General features: G+C 39.7%; 1 protein-coding gene across 1 annotated transcript in view; it reads right to left on the bottom strand.

The window, feature by feature from the left end:
• The window catches only part of ERC2 (ELKS/RAB6-interacting/CAST family member 2), a 765,920-nt gene that overhangs the window by 225,006 nt on the left and 516,223 nt on the right, over positions 1-24,691 (bottom strand). Inside the window, 1 exon segment of the mRNA XM_042454903.1 lies at positions 15,975-16,122. Within this exon segment, the coding sequence (XP_042310837.1) occupies positions 15,975-16,122 (148 nt within the window).

Here is a 24,691-nt window from a genome sequence, read left to right as displayed (position 1 = left end):
TCCCTACTTGGAGGTCTTTAAACAGAGGCTGGATGGCCATTTGTCAGGGATGCTTTGATTGAGATTTCCTGCATGGCAGGGGGTTGGACTGGATGGCCCTTGTGGTCTCTTCCAACTCTATTATTCTATGATTCTATGATTCTAAGACAACATGAGGTTAAAGGCTTGTGAAGAGCACAGGCCTTTTGGACCATGTGGATTCCCACACACACACCGCAGTTTTAACCACAGTGAATATATCTAGCATATACAACATCACCTTTTTTGGTTTCACTTTAGATAATTTTTAAAAATTGGGTCTAGAAACTATGGAAGGCTTCAGTGGCTGCACTTTGGGGTCTGGTGGGTCAGATTTGCTCACACCTGGTTTGTTAAATCACTAATTTGGCTCTATAGAAAAAGCTTTAACCTGATCAAATTCCTCAGTCAGGAGTGGTGTAAAGGAGAAGAGAGATGATGAGAAACCAAGAGGTGAAATGGGGAGGGGGGGGAGAGGTAATGCTTGGTAAAATGGAAAACAGTAGGAAAAGAGGGAGGTTACACTACAGGTGGATTACTTCAATCAGCGAGGCAATGGCCTTGAATTTGCAAGACTGTTGATTAGCAGAAATCTGGAAGATCTCTCATCCATAGGGTTGCCATAAACTGATGTCAATTAACAACAACGTTACCCAAAAATACACAATAGAAACCAAGAGGATGACAATAAGAGTTACAATACACCATTAATCCACCCCACCCCCAAAGCCAACAGCAACAGAGGATCAGAATCCAAATAATCCTGCTGTCCATATAAATTTATATGTGCCTGAGCATTTTAATCCTTGCTGGTATCAACCCCTGGAATTTATGAATCCAGATGTGTGTTTTTAACTTGCCTTCATACCCATCAAAATCTACAGTGAGGACAGTGCTGTGGCTTCTTTTTGATCACTCAGTTGCATGTCAGATGCTCATGTGGCCATTGCCATATGTGGTGTGGCACTTTCCCCACATGAGGTTAGTGCCATCAGAGAATAGCAGCAGGGTACCAGGAAACTGTTGGAAGGGCATACCTATGCCACATTTTGTTTCTTTATTCTTGTAATGTTATTTCTACTGCCGAGCAGGGTTTCTGTGCTTATGTTATGCTATTCGTCCTCTGAATCTAGTTCTATGAGATTAATCCCTAATGTAATAAACTGCCAAATGTACAAGGAGTTAGAAATTCCAGCCTTTATATAAATTCTTGTACTCAAGAAATTCCCACTCCAGTTTAGCCAGTTTTCCTAATTAATGATTGTTCTGCTGAGTATACATGCAACACAACTAAGTTACAGGAGAATCCCAATGGGCAAATATTTTCCTGATTTTTCACATGATGGATTTTCTCAGATTCCTATTACTTTAATCAATAATTGTGTAGTGAGCCTACTCTCTCTGGAGCCTTTGCACACTACTTTTGATCATTTCTCTTTTTTGAAACGCTTACTGAAAATATGCTTTAGACAACTTCTTGAAACAGGAAAGATCGCTAGAGATCTGCTAATTTTTATGAACATCTACTGTCATAAGATTTCAGTGTCACCTTTTTGATTTCTAATACTTTAGAAAGTGAGCTAATGAGTTAGCAAAGTTTGCCAAGCATTGGCTTTGTCTCTAGATGATATATTATGGACACCTGTGGTCTTGAAGTGGCTGGAATATTTCTAGATAAAATGTCTGCAAGCAGTTTTCAGCCAATTCCATTTTCATTTTTGGCTGACCATCTCAATAGAGGCAGGAGAGAGAGACAATGGGGAACTGCCTCAGTTACTCCTAGCAATCCTGGGAGAATGTTTAATTATAGCTTTTAGGCAAATTATTTAAAAGAGGATGACATCATACTCTAAAGTTCACCAGCACCATTTATCTTTGAATTCTCAAAAGGATTTCAAAGTAGAAATATCACTTCTCAGCTGCAGACAAACCACTGAGGTTGTCTTAATGGAGCACTGATGAGAGCATACACAATCCTCAAATACAAATGAGGATGCTTAAAAGTGGAGCATAGATTTGTCAAGCAACTGTCATTTCAAACATTCACAAACTGTTTGTTTTGCAGCTGTGTCATATTCCTTCATTTGTGCTTGATTCTCTTTCTAATAACGACAACTTTTGAAAGGTTAGGAACAGATGCCATGGCTGCTCATGTCACTACTATTTTCCTGTTAAAGGAGGTGGAAGGTAGAGGGATTCAACATCCTACTGTGAGGTAGAGAGAGAGAGATGGCTCAGGTGGCAGATTTGGGGTGTCAAAAAAGTCAGGAAATTATTATTTATGGATTATTTTTGTTGTCTTTTTACTTCAAGAGAGGTGGAAAGAGGTACTCATGGGCTTCTAGGATAAATGTCATTATTATTATTATTATTATTATTATTATTATTATTATTTCATTTATATTCTGCCTTTCTCCAAAAAACCAGATTCAGCATTACAATAATCCAAAGGGTATGTAACCAAGGCACCTACTACCATTGCCAGATCTGACTTCTCCAGGAATGGGCACAGTTGGTGTACTAATTGTAACTGTGCAAACACACTACTGGTATCTGCTGAAACCTGGCCCTCCAAGCTCAGAGCTGAAGCTGCAATCCTCCTCCTGCATTTTCAGGAGGAGTGTAACCTCATCTAACATAGGTACAATCACAATTCCCAGATTGTCTTTCAGCTGACCAGGAGCACTTCTGTCTTCTCTAGATTGTTTTAATTTGTTTGCTTCCATCCAGACCATTACAGCTGCAAGGCACCAGTTTAGTACAGGATCAGTTTCCTTGGAATTAGGTGGACAGGAGTAATATTGCTGGGTATCATCAACCCGATCCCAAAACTCTGGACAACCTCTCCCTATGGGGAGTTAGGAGGATTTAAAGCTCAATTAAAGTGGTAGGGAATGCCTCATAAACTGGGAAGAGGTGACTTAGGGCCTTCCCAGAAAGGGGAAAAAGTATCTGGGAGTATTGACACTTTCCAACTCTTTTTGTTTTGATTTTAACTTGCATATTTATGGTTTTGCATCTAAACTCATTTTTGAAATATCTCCAATTTCCCTCACTCCGCCCTCCTTTGTGTTCTTTCTCTTCTACATCCCATGGATTAGTTGTCCCATCCAGACTCAGGCAACGTTTCAGAAACTGACTTTCACCAATTTCCAATGACCACTTTTTAATTATTCAGGAGTTATAATCAAAGTTTTCAAGTGGTTTAGTAATATTACACCAGTTAAGTATTACGATCATTTTCTTTTACCACTTGTACCCCTCTTTTCTTCATTTGTTGAATCTGCTGTCCTGGGAACTGTCACTACACTGTAGATATAATACAGTTTGACATCACTTTAAGTTGCCATCCTACAGAACCCTGGGTTCTGTAGGTTTGTGAGGCACAAACACTCTTTGACAGAGAAGGGTAAAAACAATGAATCCTAGAATTCCATAGAATGGAGATACAGCACTTAAAGTGGTGTCAAAGTGCATTATTTCTACAGTGTAGATGTACCCTATGTTTTTTGGAGGTGGCCATCATAGCTAGTTTCAAAATAGCATAGCCAGCCAGCCAGCCAGCCATGGAGAGGGACATTTCATTTTGGAAAATAATGGATTAATTTAACTTGACCTGAGGAGTGGGAATTAAAGGTTCATGTAGGTTATGGAAGTTCCCTGAGAATACATCCAGATGGGGGAAATATCATGTAGATCTCCACACACACACACACACACACACACACACACCTGGAAAAGGCATGAACAAAATCAGAGAAGCTTTGATACAAGGGTTTTTGCAAACTAAGGTATGCCTATATAGTCTGCATAAAGGCAAGTAATTCTCATGGGCCACCCAACTACTGAGACATCTGCCTTATCCTAGCTAAGATAAGATATTAACTGTAACCGTGGCTGTTTAAATCTGTCCCATGACAAGGACATGTTTCATGGATGTTCCAATGGTAAAAGCACCTAAAGATTGGCAGTGAGCACTCTCATTTGATTCTGCACCACAGTGCTGCTTCATGTCTAACCTGCATGCAAATAGGCATTTTAACACATGATTTTAGCCACAGAAACCACAATGCATTAACCACACCAATTCAGTGGGGCCCATGCTCAAGAAAGATTTTGATTTTGACTCTAAAGTCTCAGAATAGCTCTTTTATTGATGCAGAGCTATAATATATATGATTTATGTCCCCATTCAATCTGCTCTCTTCGGGCAAGTTCTTTAAGCTGAACCTCTGCTTTCTTCATTACATTTTTCTCCATTGGTTAAAGGGACAGACTAAAAGCTGACAAGCACAAGATTTAAAGAGTCTTAAATATGTCCTTTTAAAAACTGTCCTCCAAACACTCTGAAGTCTATCAGACCTCCCCAGTGAAGGCTACTAAGGATATTTTAGCATTCTGTGGTAAGTCCAGTGTTTTCCATCCAGACATGGAAACTAAGGATAATTTAAACAGAAGGCCTTTGATTTCATTGGCTCTGAAAATTTTTACACAATGAGATCTTGCACAAGTCCCTTTTTATCCCTTCATATGGTAAAACTGCAACTCATGTAGATCAACTCTCCCAAGCATATTGGAAGGAAATTCTCTTGTGGTCAGTAGAGCTTGCTCACTCCTAAATGTTTTTAGGATACAAGCCTTTAGCATACTTTCTTGGAAAGAAGTTACATTAAATTCAAATGGGACTTTTATTCCAAGTAAATTTGCTTGGGACTCAGCTTAGAACTCCACTATAAGTCTGCTACTTTCCATGTGACATTCTTCAATTTATAAATAATTTCAAGAGCAATGTTAATGAAATCAGTGTATGAAATACAAATTGAAAACCTTCTTCTTTTAAGATACTTCTAATCCTACTGTCTGCTCCGATGTCCAATAAATACTTCAGAAATTAAATTTTTTAAAAAATGATTATTCGTCCTAAAGGGTGAGAAAATCAAAAGGCAGGAAAACCTGAAGCAGACGACCCACCATGGACAGAGATTACCCAATTTAAAATCCCTGCTGAGACATGTTCCTTGGCCTGACTAATATTTTTCAGTTCATCCTCTCATAGGAACACTATGAAGGTTGAATGGAAGTTGGAAGACCATATATGCTTTCCTAAACTCCTTGGTAGACAGGCAAATTTAAAATGTGTAAGCTGTTCAGTAAGTGAAGGCAACCGCTTAATGGACTAATATTGTTGGTTGTAAACTGTTTAAAGATAGCCTAAACAGCACCTCTTCTTATCCACTTTAGAACATTCTCACCAAGTGTTGTTATGTCTATAAGTTCAGTTTCTTGTTTTACAATTTCTAGCTTCTCCAGAGTCATGGAAAGCTGAGGAGAAATAGGGCAGTATAAATAGTGAGGTGTGATACAGCAAAAATAATAAGAGAATACCATTCAAAATCTGACCAAATTACAGCAGTAAAACTGCATGGAAAATCTATCACTTAAATCATAATCCAAATTTATGTTCCCACCACGGAGGCATAAAAGGAGAAAAGTGAAAGATTGTATGCTGACATCCAGGATGAAATTTACTACACATTTGAACAGGACAAAATGGCAATCACAAGAGATGGGAAAGCAAAAGCAGGAAACACAGCAGAATCAAATGTCAGAAAAATTGGCCTAGGGTCAAGAAATGAAGAAAGAAAGTGTTTTGTGAGGCTAACAGTTAGGAAAAGAAGAAAGTTAAGTCGTAGGTTCAGACACACACAGGTGGGGGACTGAGCAAATGTGGCATCTCTGCACTGCCACTATTTCTGTTAGAAGAACAAACGCACACATCCCTGCTCACTTCAAAGCTGCTGCTGTCCACCACAGAAGCAACAACTCATGATTTCAGTCATCCTGGCTAGCTTGTTGTCATCTTGACAGTGGGAATGACACAATGCAAAAACTAAAGTAAAGTTCCATGTATGAGCAGTATTCTCCTTCATGCAAACATTCATTTTTGGTACCTAGTCACTGTGCTTTCCTTGTCCATGTAATAAAAGTCCTTCCCCTCAAATAATTTCAGTGAGAATTTATCATCCAGCAGTCTTTGAAAATGTGACATGGAGTCACTGGGAACCATCATAGACAGCCAGCCTAAAGTAGGAAGCTTGAGGAGCCCACCAAATTTTTAGAGGTTTCTTGCTATCTGTGTTTTAGGCAAACACGGATATATTTGAATTTTGGCAATTCGGTCTCAATATAAGTCTGTGATACATTACACATTCTGATGCAATCAGTACACTTGGCCATCATCCAGTCACAACAGAGATCTCTGAGACAATCTGTTATATTGGGTTAATTCACTAAGTTTAATAGTACTGACTGCTTGAACCTCAGAATTTTTTTTAAATTCCATACCATATTGTATAAACATACAATGAAAAGTGTAACATAAAAAATATGCTTTGTAACATTAACAAGGCAATGGTATTGAAGCTTTGTGCACATATAATCTCCATGCACACATTTCCTTGGGTTTTCTGATATCAACAGAGGGCAGGTTTTTCTGAAGTGGCCTAGTTGAGTTAAACAAAATGAAGGAGTGAAGGAGACTGTTATAGTTGGATAAAGCAGAATGATCTCACTTTATCCATTACTTTGTTGTTTGGTCAGCTATTCAGCCTTTTGAGCAGAGAGCTCTGGCACCTCACCAAACTACAAATCCCAGGATTCTGTAGGACAGAGTCATGGCAGTTAAAGTGGTGTGAAACTGCTTTAATTCTGCATGGTGGCTCCTCTCTTAGTTTTCTCCTATAAAACACCAATTTCATATAGATATTCATTATGGCCTGTATTTTCTAGGCATTTTTCAACTTCAGTTTTTATTTCATACAATGGACATGGAATTCTCTAAGCCTTTCCAAGCATATTCCTCACTTAACTAGCATATCTTAAGGTGAGTTGCTTATATTATGACTAGAGACAGAAAGCAATTAAACCAAAATTTATTTCTGTACTCTTTTTACCAATAACATTTAATATAATTTGGGAGGGTATTTTCCTGGAACAATGTTGTTATTATTCTTTCCTATTAATTTCAATGCACAGCGACCATATGAATGAGAGTCCTCTAACAGTCCAAGTCATCAACTCTCTCACTCTGGTCTTGCACACTCAAAAGCAATATGGGGAGAGTAGCATTTTTGTTTGCTAAATAATAATAATAATAATAATAATAATAATAATAATAATAATAATAATGCCCCACCTCTCCAATGAGATCACGGCAGCTTACAACAATATTAAAAACTTTAAAATACAATAAAATACAATGTCCCATAAACACACCCACACACACACGATAACCAATAATCACAACAAACAATAACAATAAAACAATACAATTAAGATTATTAAAATGAACAAGACAGGGTAGTCAGCAAGAGGTGACTGAGATGCTAATCCGGGAAGGCCTGTCAGAAGAGATCCATTTTGACTACCGTTTTAACGCTGTCAAGATTAATAATATAGTGAGTCTCCTCCAGCACTCCTTCCCTTCCCTTCACCATCACCACTTCTGCCATCCTCACAGGCAATGGCACTAAGCGGATCAAAGCAAAACAGGAAGAGCAGGTAGAAGAAGGACAATATGGTGTCTCATTATGTAGAATCATGAGCAGGAAAGGATATCTGGCCTGTAAAGAAAACCAGGCAGGGGGAAGAATAGAGAAAGAGCAGCAGGAAAAAAAAATCACAAAAAGTGAGACTAGGGGCACACAGGAGGTGCATGGGCATATAGTAGATGGGAAAGCAAAACAGCAGGGACAGAAATAAGTGCAAGAAGCAAAAGAATGAGAACCCAATGGAGAGAAGAGGGAAGAGGCCAGAAGACATCAGAGAAGAACCACCATTTCAGTGGGAGGGTGGGGTAAGAAACAGGATTTTCCAAGATTCATGTAGTTGTTTCCTTCTCTTCCAAGGACAAAACAGAAACAGTGAGAGAGCAGGAAAATCAAGGATGAGATTGTTCACCTGCATTCCAGTATGTTTTCTAATGTAATAAGGTAAACTAAGTTAAAATTCCAAGTTTTAATTAATAAGTATAATAAATGTCCCATTTTCAACATAAATGTAATTAATACAAATAGGGTTGTTGGGAGTTTTTTTTAGAAGTATATTGTAAACATAGTGGTACTTTTCATCAGCTTTATTAACTCTTATGAGGACCACAGTGGTTTTGAATATCATACTTAGAGTCATACCTAGAGTTCAGTATCATGAATCTTTTTACTCTCTCTCTCTCTCTTTCTTTCTCTCTCTCTGAGTGTGTGTGTGTAGAAGAACATATAAATACAAAGAGGTGTAAAGAAATGCTTCTCTGTGTGCAAAGTTGTTGTGTTTGACATTTTTTATATAGAAGACCATGACCTAGAACTAATGTCATATTAGCACTTGGATGGAACTGCCCTTTTTCTCCCCCACTCCACCCCAACACACATAAACCTACACCTGTGCAAACTGACTCTGGAGGTCCTACCCTAGGCCCAGCTTTCCTGAAATGCTTTTAGAGTAATACATGTACACAAAGTGAGAACAATGGATTGCCCACCCCAGTTCCACAGAAGGAAAGAGATCCACCACAGAACCATCCCTTTGTATTCTGGACCAATGTGCAGGTGGTAAACTAATTTTGAAAACTACCAGTACTACTTTTGAGATGAGAGGACTTTTTAAAAATCAGTTTGAAACAACCACTGGACATGTTAAAATACTGTAAGACAAAGGAGACAAATTCAAAAAATTATGCAGATTTGGGTAAAATTAATCAGGCCCAAAATGTTTGCTTGATGATACAATTATATTCCTTTTGGCACCAACTGGGCCTCAAAGGGAGGGTATTCCACAACTGGGGTGTCCAGCAGAGAAGGTCTTCTTCAACATTCTCACATAGTGTATTGTCTCCAGTAGTGAGACACAGAGAAGACCAGTAAAAAGTGAGGTACAGTGGACCCTTGTTATACGCTGGGGTTTGGTTCCAAGATCCCCCATGTATAACAAAATCCATGGATGCTCAAGTCCCATTAAATATAATGACATAGCAAAATGGTATCCCTTAAAAAAATGGAAAATCAAGGTTTGATATTTGAAATTTATACTTTTTTTGGACACTTTCAAATTGTGTATGCTTGAATCCGTGTATAAAAAATCTGTGTATAAGAAAGACCGACTATACTATTTTCTATCATCAACTATCACAATGGGAATGCTATTTGTAAATGGACATAAATATTAGGGACTCTCCTGATCTTGCCTCTGAGTTGTAAAATCCATGAAGTATCATCAATCACAATAAATCCCCCTCATCTCCTGGATATCAAAAAAACCTTTTACTTTGGAAAGCTTTCCAAGTTCTGTTATAGAGTAATCAAACTTTTGGTTTCCTACGGAACCTTGGCAACCGCTTAAAAGATATAAATATGACCCTGAAAATGAAACTTGTTGTGTGCATGTTAAAATTGTGGCAATCAGTCTTCTCACATACACTGTGACCATCATCCTCAATCCCTGGTCTGCGTTTTATGTTCTTTCCTTTCGAAAACCTCCAATCCCAAACCCAAACTTGCATCATTTTACTTCCCATATTTACATGGCTCCTTCTCCTCAGGAACAAGTATCTACTGACTCAACCAACCCTAGGTCTCAGCTATCCCCTTTCAAGTTTCTGTATTTGGTTAGCTCTGTATGGTGTACGTTTGAAACTCTGTGTTTATGCTACTTTCTATTCTTAATAAACAGATGTATAATTCACCTTGACTATTTCTCCATAGTGAGTACGGGTATAGTTGATCTGGATCCTACAAATATCAGTTAACCCCTCTTGCTTTCCAAGCTGAGTGTTTCCTTAAACCAGCCTTTCTCAAATAGTGGGGCGGGCCCCCCAGGGGGGGGCGCAAGGCTCATTAAAGGGGGGCGCGAGGCTCTGTTATGCAGAGGTGTACTTATAACAATTTTATAGACAAATGATACTATTTACAGTCGCGCGGGGGCGCGAAATGTTTTCTTCTTCCTAGGGGGGGCATGACAGAAAATAATTGAGAAGCACTGCCTTAAACCAATCAAAGCTACATTGCGTCTACCCAAGGCAGTGCTACATTTAGGGAAACAGCTAGGAGGAACCAACCCTGTCCCAAAAATTAAACATAAAATCTTACAAATAAAAACAAATAGCTATGCATTCAGTTCTAGAAGGCTATATAAACTCAGGGAAAGAATCAGCTATCCACCTGAATGGCAAAATGGCAGAAAGCATGAGACAGATACATATTATTTATATGCACAAAATTAATTCTCACTCTGATGGTATAAAAAAATGTTTCTGCAAAAACATATCTTGAAAGTAAATTGCAGGAGATGGATGAGCAACTCTAGTCAAAGTTAAATGATTTGGGAGACTCATGTTCCAGGGGCAGGAGATACGGATGAGTATTTTAGTCAAAGTCATATTACAACATTGGATATCAACCTTGTGGCATGTTACTAAAACACAACAACCAATGTACACATTAACAAAATAGGATGAGAGCATTCAAAGAGCTAGTGTCAATCAAACCAGTTAAAGTAGCATGTAAGGTAAAAACAAGACTAAATTTAACCAGGCACACTATTACATAAATGTAGACCTTTAAATAAAGCTCCCCCCACCCCCAAGAGCAGGAAATGTAACATCAAAAGTTATTGCCTGTGCTAAATGATTTGAAAACATTCTCAGATCTACACTGATTTATTATTATTCAGTGGGATTTGCCATTAACATGTTATGGCACATATGAAATTGTACCTTTTACAAATTAGGTTGTCATCTAAAATGTGACAGCAATCTGATTCAGTGACTGAATAAAAAAAGTAACAATTCATTTTCAAAGTTTGTCATAAATAAGATAAGAGTTTTGATTCACCCAACAGATCTTTGGAACTCATCGTCATGTCAGCACATGTATTATTATTATTATTATTATTATTATTATTATTATTATTATTATTATTAACCTTATTTATGAAGCACTGTAAATTTACACAGCGCTGTACATACAATCTTTTAGTTAGACGATTCCCTGCCCTCGGGCTTACAATCTAAAAAGACACAGAAGGAGAATGGAGTGGTGGAGGGAAAGGGTAAGAGGTCCAGCAGTTCCTCTCTACCTCCAAAGCCTGGACCAAGGCAGATGGACTGGAGGGAGGGCGAGGCTTCATAATGGATGGTTAATCATTTTCCAGGGAAAATACATACTCTCAAGTAGGATAATACATATACAGTACATAGCAATACAGGAAATGGTTCAATAAACAGGCACCACAAGAACATCAAATAGTAAGCGACAATTACGCAATGCCTGGGAAGGCTTTTCTGAACAGGATGGTTTTCAACTCCATTTTGAAGCTGGTTAAAGAAGTGATGGCTCTTGCTTGTGGGGGAAGAAGGTTCCAAGAGTGAGGGGCAGCGAGTGAAAAGGGGTGAATCCGAGATGGGGCAGAGGAAATCCTGGGCTGAGACAGCAGACCTTGACTACCAGAACGGAGGGCCCGAGTGGGAAGGTGAGGGGAAAGAAGGTCTGATAAGTAGGGAGGGGCCAGTCCATGGAGGGCTTTAAACGTGGACAGCAGGAGCTTATACTGAATGCGGAAAGGGAGGGGGAGCCAGTGAAGGGATGCCAACACAGGAGAGATGTGGTCAGAGCGGTGGGCGGAAGTGATAATGCGTGCAGCTGAATGCTGAACAGAGATTAAAGGATGGAGGTGAGAAAGAGGAAGCCCAGCCAGGAGGACGTTACAGTAATCCAGTCGTGAGATCACTAGGGCATGGACTAGGATCTTGGCAGTAGAGGCGGAGAGATATGGTCGGATTCTGGTAATATTGTACAAAAATAATCTACAGGCCTTGGCTGTGGTCTGGATCTGAGGGATACACGACAGAGAAGAATCAAAGATAAAACCAAGACTGCAGGCTTGCTGGACTGGTTGAATAGAAATGTTGTCCACAGAGACAGAAAAGGAGTGTTGAAGGGTGGGCTTAGGAGGAAAGACAAGAAGCTCCATAATAATATTTATTTATTTATTTATTTATACCCCGCACTTCAGCCAAAAGGCTATCAGAGCAGCTTACAAATTGTTAATTAGACATTTCTCTGCCCTCAGGCTTACAATCTAAAAGGTAGGGAGAAGTTAGAAACGCTAAAGTGCAGAATGAGATCAGGCTTGTCAGAGAGGTTAAAAATAATAAAAATGGCTTTTTGGATGAAGAATAAGAATAAGAATCAGGTAGGGTTCTGCCTGGCCAAGATGGCAAAAAGCTAACAAGGGACAGAGAAAAGATGGAAGTATTCAGCACCTTATTTGCCTCTGTCTTCTCAAAAAAGGAAAACAATGCTTAACCTGGTGAAAATCGAGCAGATGATACAATAGAGAAAATGCAGCACAGAATATGTAAACAGGTAGTATAGAAATACATGGTTATTCTAAATGAATTCAAGTCTTCAGGGTCAGAGGAACTACATCCAAAAGTATTAAAAGAACTGGCAGAAGTAATCTCAGAACCACTGTCAATAATCTTTGAGAATTCCTGGGGGAACAGGCGAAGTCCCAGCAGACTGGAGGAGGGCAAATGTTATCCCCATCTTCAAAGGGGGCAAAAGCCATTTTAATTGACAACAGAAATAACATGAGACAATACGTAGGCCATTAACTGTATCACTATTGCTTTTCCTCTGTATGCATTTTTAACATCTTTGCCTAATCAAGAAGCCACTAAAAGTTCAGAAGTTTGCATGATGCATTTTTGCATTTTGGTTGGCTGTTAACATATCACACTTACATGGATTTTGCATTTTGTTGTATTTTGCTGCATGGCCAACATGGTGTACCCCTGAATATGTTTTCTTTAGGCTAGGTAACATTCTGATGCAGCAAAGCTTTTCTTTTTTTATCCAGCTGTCTACATACCACTTCTAGACAGTCACTTCTAAATCTGTGGAACACAATAATGTGTTTTGTTACATATAGAGATATGTGCAACCTACCTGTTAATGAAAGCCAAGCATTGTTGACCAGGGCGGGATAGAGCCATTATTGTCTTCAGCAACACTGTTTTCTCACAACCAGTGCTATACCTTTGCCTTTGGTGAGTTATATGAAAGCTAGTCATCTGTGCTATGGACAGAATAAATTCCCTAATCTCCAGCATGAGGATCCATTTGGCTGGTCAACCCATGCTTGGCTCTGCTGATTCGGAGGCCATGCTAAATCAAGGGTGACTTCCCCAGATTTGTTGGACTGCAATCCCCACCAGATAGTCAATGATAACTAATTATGAGAACTGCAATCCAATAATAACTGGAGAATCACACATTATTCTCCCACCCAATGATGAAGGCAAACACTTGAGTTAGTGAAAATAAGGCCACTATTTTTATCAACTTTAGGAACTGTTATCATGACAGCCAACAGGATGTGCAGGCATGAATCTGAATGTGAAAACCCAGTTAAGCCAGCTCTCTCAAATGGCTGATTTCCAGGCTTGAAATCTAGGGCATTAACCCTGTGGTTCAACCTAGCCTGATCCCCTGAAGTGATCAGGGAATCCCAAGGGATTCCTCAGGTGGCACTGGTTAGCACTCTTTCCTGAGAAAGTCATAGGAAGGTATAGGGAGCCCTGGTGGTGCAATGGTTAAATGCCAGTTCTGTAGCCACAAGGTTGTGAGTTCGATCCCAGGGGTTCCAAGGTTGACTCAGCCTTCCATCCTTTCATAGGTTGGTAAAATGAGTACCCAGCTTGTTGGGAGCAATTAGCTTACACATTGTTAACCACTTAGAGAGTGCTGATAAGGAGTATAGAAATGTACATGTTATTGTTATTGCTATTGCTATTGCTGTCTTGGGACAAGAACCCAAGACAGGTGAATCCTTTCACCTTGCTGTGCCACTGGAAGCCTTCAAAGAAAACAAATCCAAACCAAGTCCCCACAACCCGTAAGTTGTGACAGATATGTAATATTAACCATAGCCTAAAGGTTCTAATATGATTTAACATGGAATAGGGAGCAAGAGAAAACACCCCAAAAATGATGTCCAAAGGCCCAAAAGGGCACAGCAAAAAAAATCCTATTCAGCCCCATTGGCTGGAAATTCCAATGCTATATAGAGGTGGATAGGTGGGGGAACACAAAATGTCAAAGAGGCCTTTTGAAAACTATGCCAGCTTATATAGCCCACTGTAGTCCTTCCTGACATAAGTATCATGACATATAACCACACTGCATTCAGTCAATGGCTCAGGGAGAGGGTAAGTCCCAAACCTTGTGCTAGAATCTGATGGAATGGTGAGAAGTTACTTTTAATAGCTGTCTTTATTTGGCTCCAGAGAGATATGCAAAATGAAAAAAGAGGAGTTTATCTTGAATAATAACTAGGAAAGTTCTGTTGTTATCTACAAAATTAATAGAGATGTTGCCATTTGTAAATGTTGATGGATCAACTGGGCTTATGACATTTGGTCAAAATGTCTCCTACAGAGCTGACTGACCTGAGGCATGTGTACATCATGTCTGGAACCCAGGTACTTGGCACCATTGTCTGTGATGAAGTCAGCATCACAAATGGATGGATAGTTCATGCTCTGGGGCTGTTTCCTATTTTTATAGACCTGTGGGAAAAAGCTGTAATGATTAGGTGCATGAGGTCAGAACTACAGGAAGAGCGGGGTCTTTAGGTACAAAGCAGCAGTTTTGCATTCTATTGCTTTGAAGGGGAAATAGCTATAGCATAACATGTAAGATTCAAAGGAGAGAATCATTACATTGAAACACTGGAAGGGAGGATCCAATACAATGGCATGCTCATTTGTGAATGGCTTGAGTTCTAAAAAACAGGTTGGTGACTTACAATGAGTTGGAAGAGACAGGCATGATTTTGTCTAGTACGGTTTCCTACTTCATACAGGTAACAATAATGAAACTCAAGATTGATGATATTGCCATACAAAGGAAAACATTCAGTAAATATTATCAACACATTTCCCCAGAATTTCTACAGGAGAAAGAGGGTTGACAATACATTCCATGACACAGCTTTTAACATTTAGGTTATCTGATCATCCTCCCTCTTATGTAATGCATGGGCAGCAAATATAACCGTTATAAGCAGCATAGCACTAAGAAATAGATAGGCCCAGCAAAAATAATATATATTAGTCAGGTGGGTGTTTTCATGCATATTTTCTTAAGTTTTATCTCATCTTCCCTTGAAAGGAAAACATATCTCTCCATTTCAACCTCACACCAGCCCTAAAAGGCAGGTAAGCCTGAAAGATGGTGATGAGATGAGGTGGCCCAAAGAACATCATGCATTTGAACTCTGGTCTCCCTCACTCAATCAAATATTTTAACCAAAACCCCACACTACACTGTGGATTATTTTCTGTGGTTATCTCTATTAATACAACAGAAAAGGGGAATGTAATTTAATAATTATTAACAGGTAAAATTGATCATACCTGAAACACATATAACCTGCAGGTCAGATCTAAAGCAAATTATGGCCCAGTTTCTGCCAGTTCCAATTACATCTGTAGCTTCCAGATAACCTTGCAGAAAGCTAACAAGCCACTGCTATACAACTTTTGAGCAACAATAAAACAGGGAATAAACAGGATGGTTAGTAAGATACTGTTGAAGGAAAACATCTCAGTGTGATTCTCTCTGGTGCTGTTTAATCAGCAAAGTGATTGTCATGATGGAAAAGGGGGAAAACAGGATGCATTATACCAAAAATATTGGACAAGTTAAACATGCAACAATATATGAAACACCAATTGAAGAGTAGTAAGGAGTTGAATGTCCTTGTCCTACCTTTCTCTCAGGTTATCACAAGGCAGGCTTGGTTTAAAGACTTGGTTTAAAGTTAGAAGAAAGGGAATGTAAACTCAAATTTCCAGAGAGAATAAAGAGAAAAGGGGGGGAAAAAGAGAATTTTCCAACCTGCTGTTTTAACTGGTGGACTAATCTGTCTTTTTCTCTTTTCAAAGCCATCACTTCTTCTTGGGTTTTCTTTTTCTTTGAAGCAGACAGTTCAAGCAAGGCAATGTTTGCATCCTTTTCACTGATGGCAGCAAGCAGTGCTTCCTGTCTGATAAGATTTTGAAAAAATGTATCAAAACTCTTGGAGAATGCTTTTCTTTTCAATTGTCTCTTTTAACAATTCTGAAGGAAAATAGGCAGAACATACAGCATGACAACTCTTAACCTACATATAATACACATAAAGTGATTTTTTTTCTCTTCTACATTGAGTTTTATAGATGCCCCTGTACCCCAATTGTAGTCAGATACTCAAATTATAAATGGTGGGATAGAAATAAGGTATCATTAGGTATGCACCTATCTGGAATAAACCACACTGAACACAGGTGAATTTGATTCTCAGTAACATGCATTCTATGTTGAAGCCATGGCACTGAGCCCATACATGAAATACAATCCATTTGATGTGGTTTGACTCAAGGGCAGAATGCCAACTTTTATGTTCAGCTCAAAGACCACAGTTATTTAAGCAAGTGCCTGGACTTCAGTGAATACATCATAAATCTAAAGAAAAACATATCCAAGTTTTGCTAATTTGCATACTATGCTCAGAAGAGTCCATCCTGTAGAACTTACAATATGCACATGTAAAGAAATATGTAAGTAAAGTAGAGAGCGATCCAAGATAAGACATGATCATACACCAAACATAATCTTTCTTTAAAACAACACAAACAATATACAATACATGATCCCCACATCAGTGGCACTGATACCAACAGTTTCAAATACCTGCTTCCAAAAAAAAAAAAAAAAAAAAAAAGTTCTCTCTAGGCATTTTCTAAGCCCTCCAGAGCAATTCTATGGTATGCTTATATACGATGTTGACTACAGAGTCACCCTAGAGGACCTAGCAATTCCTAGAAAGATATTCTCTCTAGGCATTTCTAGGTCCTTCAGCATGATTCTATGGCATGCTTTCACTGGAAATCATTCATTTCAAAAGGTTTCATTTTTATCTGAAGTTTGTTTTCACAGTAAGTCCATGAACATGGGCCCAAAACAGGCAGCCCAAAAAGGCCACCACTGGGCCACATGGGAGGGGGGGGGGGGGGGGCGAATGACATTTACATGACCCATACCCTGAATGTGGCCAGAAGCCATGCTGAGCCCACTCCAACTCAGAATTGCTAGGCCAAAAAGGAGAAGGAAAAAAAACCTGCTCCCTTTTGGCAGCTGGTTCAGGACCATGGTGGTGGCCCAGATCGAGACTAAGCACGTGTGGTTACCACAGTCCCACAGCAATCGGGGTGGGAGCAGCCTCTGGCTGCTCCTTTTGCCCCATCTGCTTGTGGCCATATTCCCTGTGGACATGGCGGTCAGTATGGGTGTCTGATTTTTCAGCTTTTTATGGGTTTAACAGCAAACATACAGTTCCTCCTAGTAACTCAAAATGCACCTACCTCTCCAAATTTCAGATTTTACCATTTTACATTGTGGGATACGGGCTGGGCTCATAGCGGTAGTAGGAGGAGACACAAGTAAAAAACCAACACCCAAAGGCGACAGCTTGCGTCTAAACCACTGTAGTCAGGGCCGAACAGGGAGGGAAACTACGCAAGGAATCTAAAACCACTGGCGGTACCAAAAACGGGTAAATCAATAAAAGCCGGACAAAGAAATCAAAAGAGCCGATAGGCAGGCAGCGGGCACGTGCAGGATAAGGGGCGAAAGTGGGACATAGCAAGCGGAAAAAGCAGACAATAGCGCCACCAGGACAGGCAAAATGGCAGAAAGCAGGAGACAATACATAGATTAAGGCAACAAATTAAGTTCTCACCTGAGGGTATAAAAAATGTCTGCAAAAACAGATCTTGAAAGAAATTGCAGGAGATGGATGAGCAACTCGAGCAAAGTAAAGGTAAATGATTGGGAGACCTGTTCCAGGGGCGAGAGACGGATGAGTATTTTTAGGGTAAAGTCATATACAACATTGGATATCAACCTTGTGGCATGTTACTAAAACACAACAACCAATGTACACATTAACAAAATAGGATGAGAGCATTCAAGAGCTAGTGTCAATCAAACCAGTAAAGTCAGCATGTAATGGTAAAAAACAAACGAAATTTAACCAGGCACACATATTACATAAAGGTAGACATTTAAATAAAGCTCTCCCCCCCCCCACCCCAAGAGCAGGAAATGTAACATCAAAGTTATTGCCTGTGCTAAATGATTTGAAAACATTCTCAGATCTACACTGATTTATTATTATTCAGTGGGATTTTGCCATTAACATGTTATGGCACATAGGAAATGTACCTTTACAAATTAGGTTGTCATCTAAAATGTGACAGCAAATCTGATTCAGTGACTAAAAAAAAGTAACAATTCTTCAAAGTTTGTCATAAATAAGATAAGAGTTTGATTCACCCACAGATCTTTGGAACTCATCGTCATGTCAGCACATGTCATTATTATTTATTATTATTATTATTATTATTATTATTATTATTAACCTTATTTATGAAGCACTGTAAATTTACACAGCGCTGTACTACAATCTTTTAGTTAGACGATTCCGGCCCTCGGGCTTACAATCTAAAAAGACACAGAAGGAGAAGGGAGTGGTGGAGGGAAAGGGTAAGAGGTCCAGCAGTTCCTCTCTACCTCCAAAGCCTGGACCAAGGCAGATGGACTGGAGGGGAGGGCGAGGCTCATAATGGATGGTTAATCATTTCCAGGGAAAATACTATATCTCAGTGTAGGATAATACATATACAGTAATAGCAACAGGAAATGGTTCAAAAACAGGCACCACAAGAACACAAATAGTAAGCGACAATTACGCAATGCCTGGGAAGGCTTTTCTGAACAGGATGTTTCAACTCCATTTTTGAACTGGTTAAAGAAGTGAGTGGCTCTTGCTTGTGGGGGAAGAAGGTTCCAAAGTGAGGGGCAGCGAGTGAAAAGGGGTGAATCCGAGATGGGGCGAGGAAATCCTGGGCTGAGACAGCAGACCTTGACTACCAGACGGAGGGCCCGAGTGGAAGGTGAGGGAAGAAGGTCTGATAATAGGGAGGGCCAGTCCATGGAGGCTTAAACGTGGACAGCAGGAGCTTATACTGAATGCGGAAAGGGAGGGGGAGCCAGTGAAGAGACCAACACAGGAGAATGTGGTCAGAGCGGTGGGTGGAAGTAGTAATGCGTGCAGCGAATGCTGAACAGAGATTAAGATGGAGGTGAGAAAGAGGAAGCCCAGCCAGGAGGACGTTACAGTAATCCCAGTCGTGAGAGACTAGGGTATGGACCAGGATCTTGGAGTAGAGGCGGAGAGATAGGGTCGGATTCTGGCAAATTGCGTACAAAAAAAATCTACAGGCCTTGGTCTGTGGTCTGGATCTGAGTGGATACACGACAAGAGAGAATTCAAAGATAAAACCAAGACTGCAGGCTGCTGGACTGGTTGAATGAGAATGTTGTCCAACAGAGAACAGAAAGGAGTGTTGAAAGGTGGGCTTGGAGAGAAAGACAAAGAGCTCCGTAATAATATTATTTATTTATTTATTTATTTTTTATACCCGCACTTCACGCCCAAAAGGCTATCAGAGCAGCTTACAAATTGTTAATTAGACATTTCTGCTGCCTCAGCTACAATCAAAAGGTAGGGAGAAGTTAGAAACGCTAAAGTGCAGAATGAGATCAGGCTTGTCAAGAGGTTAAAATAATAAAAATGGCTTTTTGGATGAAAAGATAAGAAAGAATCGTAGTAGGTTCTGCCTGGCCAAGATGGCAAAAGCTAACAAGGGACGAGAAAAGATGGAAGTATTCGGCACCTTATTTGCCTCTGTCTTCCAAAAAAGGAAAACAATGCTTAACCTGGTGAAAATCGAGCAGATGATACAAAGAGAAATGCAGCACAGAATATGTAAACAGGTAGTATAGAAATACATGGTTATTCTAAATGAATTCAAGTCTCAGGGTCAGAGGAACTACATCCAAAGTATTAAAAGAACTGGCAGAAGTAATCTCAGAACCACGGTCAATATCTTGAGAAATTCCTGGGGGAACAGGCGAAGTCCCAGCAGACGGAGGAGGGCAAATGTTATCCCCATCTTCAAAGGGGGCAAAAGCCATTTTAATTGACAACAGAAATAACATGAGACAATACGTGGCATTAACTGTATCCTATTCTTGTTTCCTCTGTATGCATTTTAACATCTTTGCCTAATCAAGAAGGCCACTAAAAGTTCAGAAGTTGTGCCAGGATGCATTTTGCATTTGGTTGGCTGTTAACATATCCAACACTTACATGGATTTTGCATTTGTTGTATTTGCTGCATGGCCAACATGGTGTACCCCTGAAGTTGTTCTTTAGGCTAGGTAACATCTGATGCAGCAAAGCTTTTCTTTTTTATATCCAGCTTTCTACATACCACTTCTAGACAGTCACTCTAATAAATCTGTGGAACACAATAATGTTTTTGTTACATATAGAGATAGTGTGCAACCTACCTGTTATGAAAGCCAAAGCTATGTTTGACCAGGGCGGGATAAGAGCCATTATTGTCTTCAGCAACACTGTTTTCCTCACAACCAGTGCTAAATACTTTGCCTTTGGTGAGTTATATGAAAGCTAGTCATCTGTGCTATGGACGAAATAAATTCCCTAATCTCCACATGAGGATCCATTTGGCTGGTCAACCATGCTTGGCTCTGCTTTCGGAGGCCATGCTAAATCAAGGTGACTTCCCCAGATTGTGGACTGCAATCCCCACCAGATAGTCAATGATAAACTAATTATGAGAACCTGCAACCAATAATACTGGAGAATCACACATTATTCTCCCACCAAATGATGAAGGAAACACTTGAGTTAGTGAAAATAAGGCCACTATTTTATCAACTTTAGGAACTGTTATCATGACACGCCAACAGGATGTGCAGGCATGAATCTAATGTGAAAACCCGTTAAGCCAGCTCTCTCAAATGGCTGATTTCCAGGCTTGAAATCTAGGGCATTAACCTGTGGTTCAACCTAGCCTGATCCCCTGAAGTGATCAGGGAATCCCAAGGGATTCCGCAGGTGGCACTGGTTAGCACTCTTTCCTGAGAAAGTCATAGGAAGGTAAGGGAGCCCTGGTGTGCAATAGGTTAAATGCCAGTTCTTGTAGCCACAAGGTTGTGATTCGATCCCAGGGGTTCCAAGGTTGACTCAGCCTTCCATCCTTTCATAGGTTGGTAAAATGAGTACCCAGCTGTTTGGGAGCAATTAGCTTACACATTGTTAACACACTAGAGAGTGCTGATAAGGAGTATAGAAATGTACATGTTATGGTTATGCTATTGCTATTGCTGTCTTGGGACAAACCAAGACAGGTGAATCCTTTCACCTTGCTGTGCCACTGGAAGCCTTCAAAGAAAACAAATCCAAACAAAGTCCCCACACCCGTAAGTGTGACAGATATGTAATTAACCATAGCCTAAGATTCAATATGATTTAACATGGAATAGGGAGCAAGAGAAAACACCCCAAAATGATGTCCAAAGGCCCAAAGGGCAACGGCAAAAAAATCCTATTCAGCCCCATGGGCTGAAATTCCATGGCTATATAGAGGTGGATAGGTGGGGGAACAAAAATGTCAAAGAGGCCTTTTGAAAACTATGCCAGCTTATATAGCCCACTGGTACCTTCCTGACATAAGTATCATTACAATAACCACACTGCATTCAGTCAATGGCTCAGGGAGAGGTTAAGTCCCAAACCTGTTGCTGAGAAGCTGATGGAAGTGTAGAAGTTACTTTAATAGCTGTCTTTATTTGGCTCCAGAGAGATGCAAAATGAAAAAAGAGGAGTTTTATCTTGAATAATAACTAGGAAAGTTCTGTTGATCTTACACAAATTAATAGAGATGTTGCCATTTGTAAATGTTGATGGTCATCACTGGGCTTATGACATTTGGTCAAAATGTCTCCACAGAGCTGACTGACCTGAGGCATGTGTACATCATGTCTGGAACCCAGGTACTTGGCACCATGTGTCTGTGATGAAGTCAGCATCCACAAATGGATGGATAGTTCATGCTCTGGGGCTGTTTCCTAATTTTATAGACCTGTGGGAAAAAGCTGTAATGATTAGGTGCATGAGGTCAGAACTACAGAAAGAGCGGGGTCTTTAGGTACAAAGCAGCAGTTTTGCATTCTATTGCTGAAGGGGAAATAGCTATAGCATAACATGTAAGATTCAAAGGAGAATCATTAACATTGAACACTGGAAGGGAGGATCCAATACATGGCATGCTCATTTGTGAATGGCTTGAGTTCTAAAAAACAGGTTGGTGACTTACAATGAGTTGGAAGAGACAAGGCATGATTTGGTCTAGTAGCGTTTCCTCTACTTCAACGGTAACTAATGAGAAACTCAAGATTGATGATATTGCCATACAAAGGAAACATTCAGTAAAATTATCAACACATTTCCCCAGAATTTCTACAGGAGAAAGAGGGTTGACAATACATTCCATGACACAGCTTTTAACATTTAGGTTTATCTGATCATCCTCCCTCTTATGAAGGCATGGGCAGCAAAATAAACCGTTAAAAGCAGCATAGCACAAGAAATAGATAGGCCCAGCAAAAAATAATATATTAGTCAGGTGGGTGTTTTCATGCATATTTCTTAAGTTTTATCTCATCTTCCCTTGAAAGGAAAACATATCTCTCCATTTCATCAACCTCACACACACAGCCCAAAAGGCAGGTAAGCCTAAAGATGGTGACGAGATGAGGTGGCCCAAAGAACATCATGCATTTGGAACTCTGGTCTCCCCACTCAATCAAAATTTTAATACCAAAACCCCACAACACACGTGGGATTATTTTTCTTTCTGTGGTTTATCTATTAATACAACAGAAGGGGAATGATGTAATAATTATTAACAGGTAAATTGAGCATACCTGAAACACATAATAACGGCAGGTCAGATCTAAAGCAATGATAGGCCCAGTTTCTGCCAGTTCCAATTACATGGTAGCTGCCAGATAACCTTGCAGAAAGCTAACAAGCCACTGCTATACAACTTTTGAGCAACAATAAAACAGGGAATAAACAGGATGGTTAGTAAGATACTGTTGAAGGAAAACATCTCAGTGTGATCTCTCGGGTGCTGTTTAATCAGCAAAGTGATTGTCAGGATGGAAAAGGGGGAAAACAGGATGCATTATACCAAAAATATGGGACAAGTTAAACATGCAACAATATATGAAACACCCAATTGAAGAGTAGTAAGGAGTTGAATGTCCTTGTCCTACCTTCTCTCAGGTTATCACAAGGCAGCTTGGTTTAAAGACTTGGTTTAAAGTTAGAAGAAAGGGAATGTAAACTCAAATTTCCAGAGAGAATAAATAGAAATGGGGGAAAAAGAGAATTTTCCAACCTTGCTGTTTTAACTGGTGGACTAATCTGTCTTTTCTCTTTTCTCTTTCAAAGCCATCACTTCTTCTTGGGTTTTCTTTTTCTTTGAAGCAGACAGATTCAAGCAAGGCAATGTTTTGCAATCCTTTTCACTGATGGCAGCAAGCAGTGCTTCCTGTCTTATAAGATTTTGAAAAAATGTATCAAAACCCTTGGAGAATGCTTTTCTTTTCAATGTCGCTCTTTTAACAATTCTGAAGGAAAATAGGCAGAACATATAGCATGAACAACTCTTAACCTACATATAATACACTAAAGTGATTTTTTTCTCTTCTACATTGAGTTTTTATAGATGCCCCTGTACCCCAATTGTAGTCAGATACCAAATTATAATGGTGGGATAGAAATAAGGACATTAGGTATGCACCTATCTGGAATAAACCACACTGAACACAGGTGAATTTGATTCTCAGTAACATGCATTCTATGTTGAAGCCATGGCACTGAGGCCCATAAATGAAATACAATCCATTTGATGTGTGTGACTCAAGGGCAGAATGCCAACTTTTATGTTCAGCTCAAAGACCACAGTTATTTAAGCAAGTGCCTGGACTTCAGTGAATACATCATAAATCTAAAGAAAAACATATCCAGTTTTGCTAATTTGCATACTATGCTCAGAAGAGTCCATCCTGTAGAACTACAATATGCACATGTAAAGAAATAGGTAAGTAAAGTAGAGAGCGATCCAGATAAGACATGATCATACACCAACATAATCTTCTTTAAAACAACACAAACAATATCAATACATGATCCCCACACAGTGGCACTGATACCAACAGTTTCAAATACCTGCTTCCAAAAAAAAAGGTTCTCTCGGGCATTTCTAACCCCCAGACAATTCATGGTATGCTTATAACGAGTTTTGACTACAGAGTCACCCAGAGGACCTAGCAATTCCTAGAAAGATATTCTCTCTAGGCTTTTCTAGGTCCTTCAGCATGATTCTATGGCATGCTTTCACTGGAAATCATTCATTTCAAAGTTTCATTTTTATCTGAAGTTTGTTTCACAGTAAGTCCATAAACATGGGCCCAAACAGGCAGCCCAAAAGCCACCACGGGCCACATGGAGGGGGGGGGGAAATGACATTTACAGGACCAATACCCTGAATTTGGCCAGAAGCCATGCTGAGCCCACTCCAACTCAGAATTGCTAGGCCAAAAGGGAGAAGGGAAAAAAAACCTTGCTCCCT

This window comes from Sceloporus undulatus, chromosome 2 (genome assembly GCF_019175285.1).
Source record: "Sceloporus undulatus isolate JIND9_A2432 ecotype Alabama chromosome 2, SceUnd_v1.1, whole genome shotgun sequence".
NCBI lineage: Eukaryota > Metazoa > Chordata > Lepidosauria > Squamata > Phrynosomatidae > Sceloporus > Sceloporus undulatus.
The sequence above is the reverse complement of the archived record's forward strand: the minus strand, read 5'-3'. Positions and strand labels throughout refer to the sequence as shown.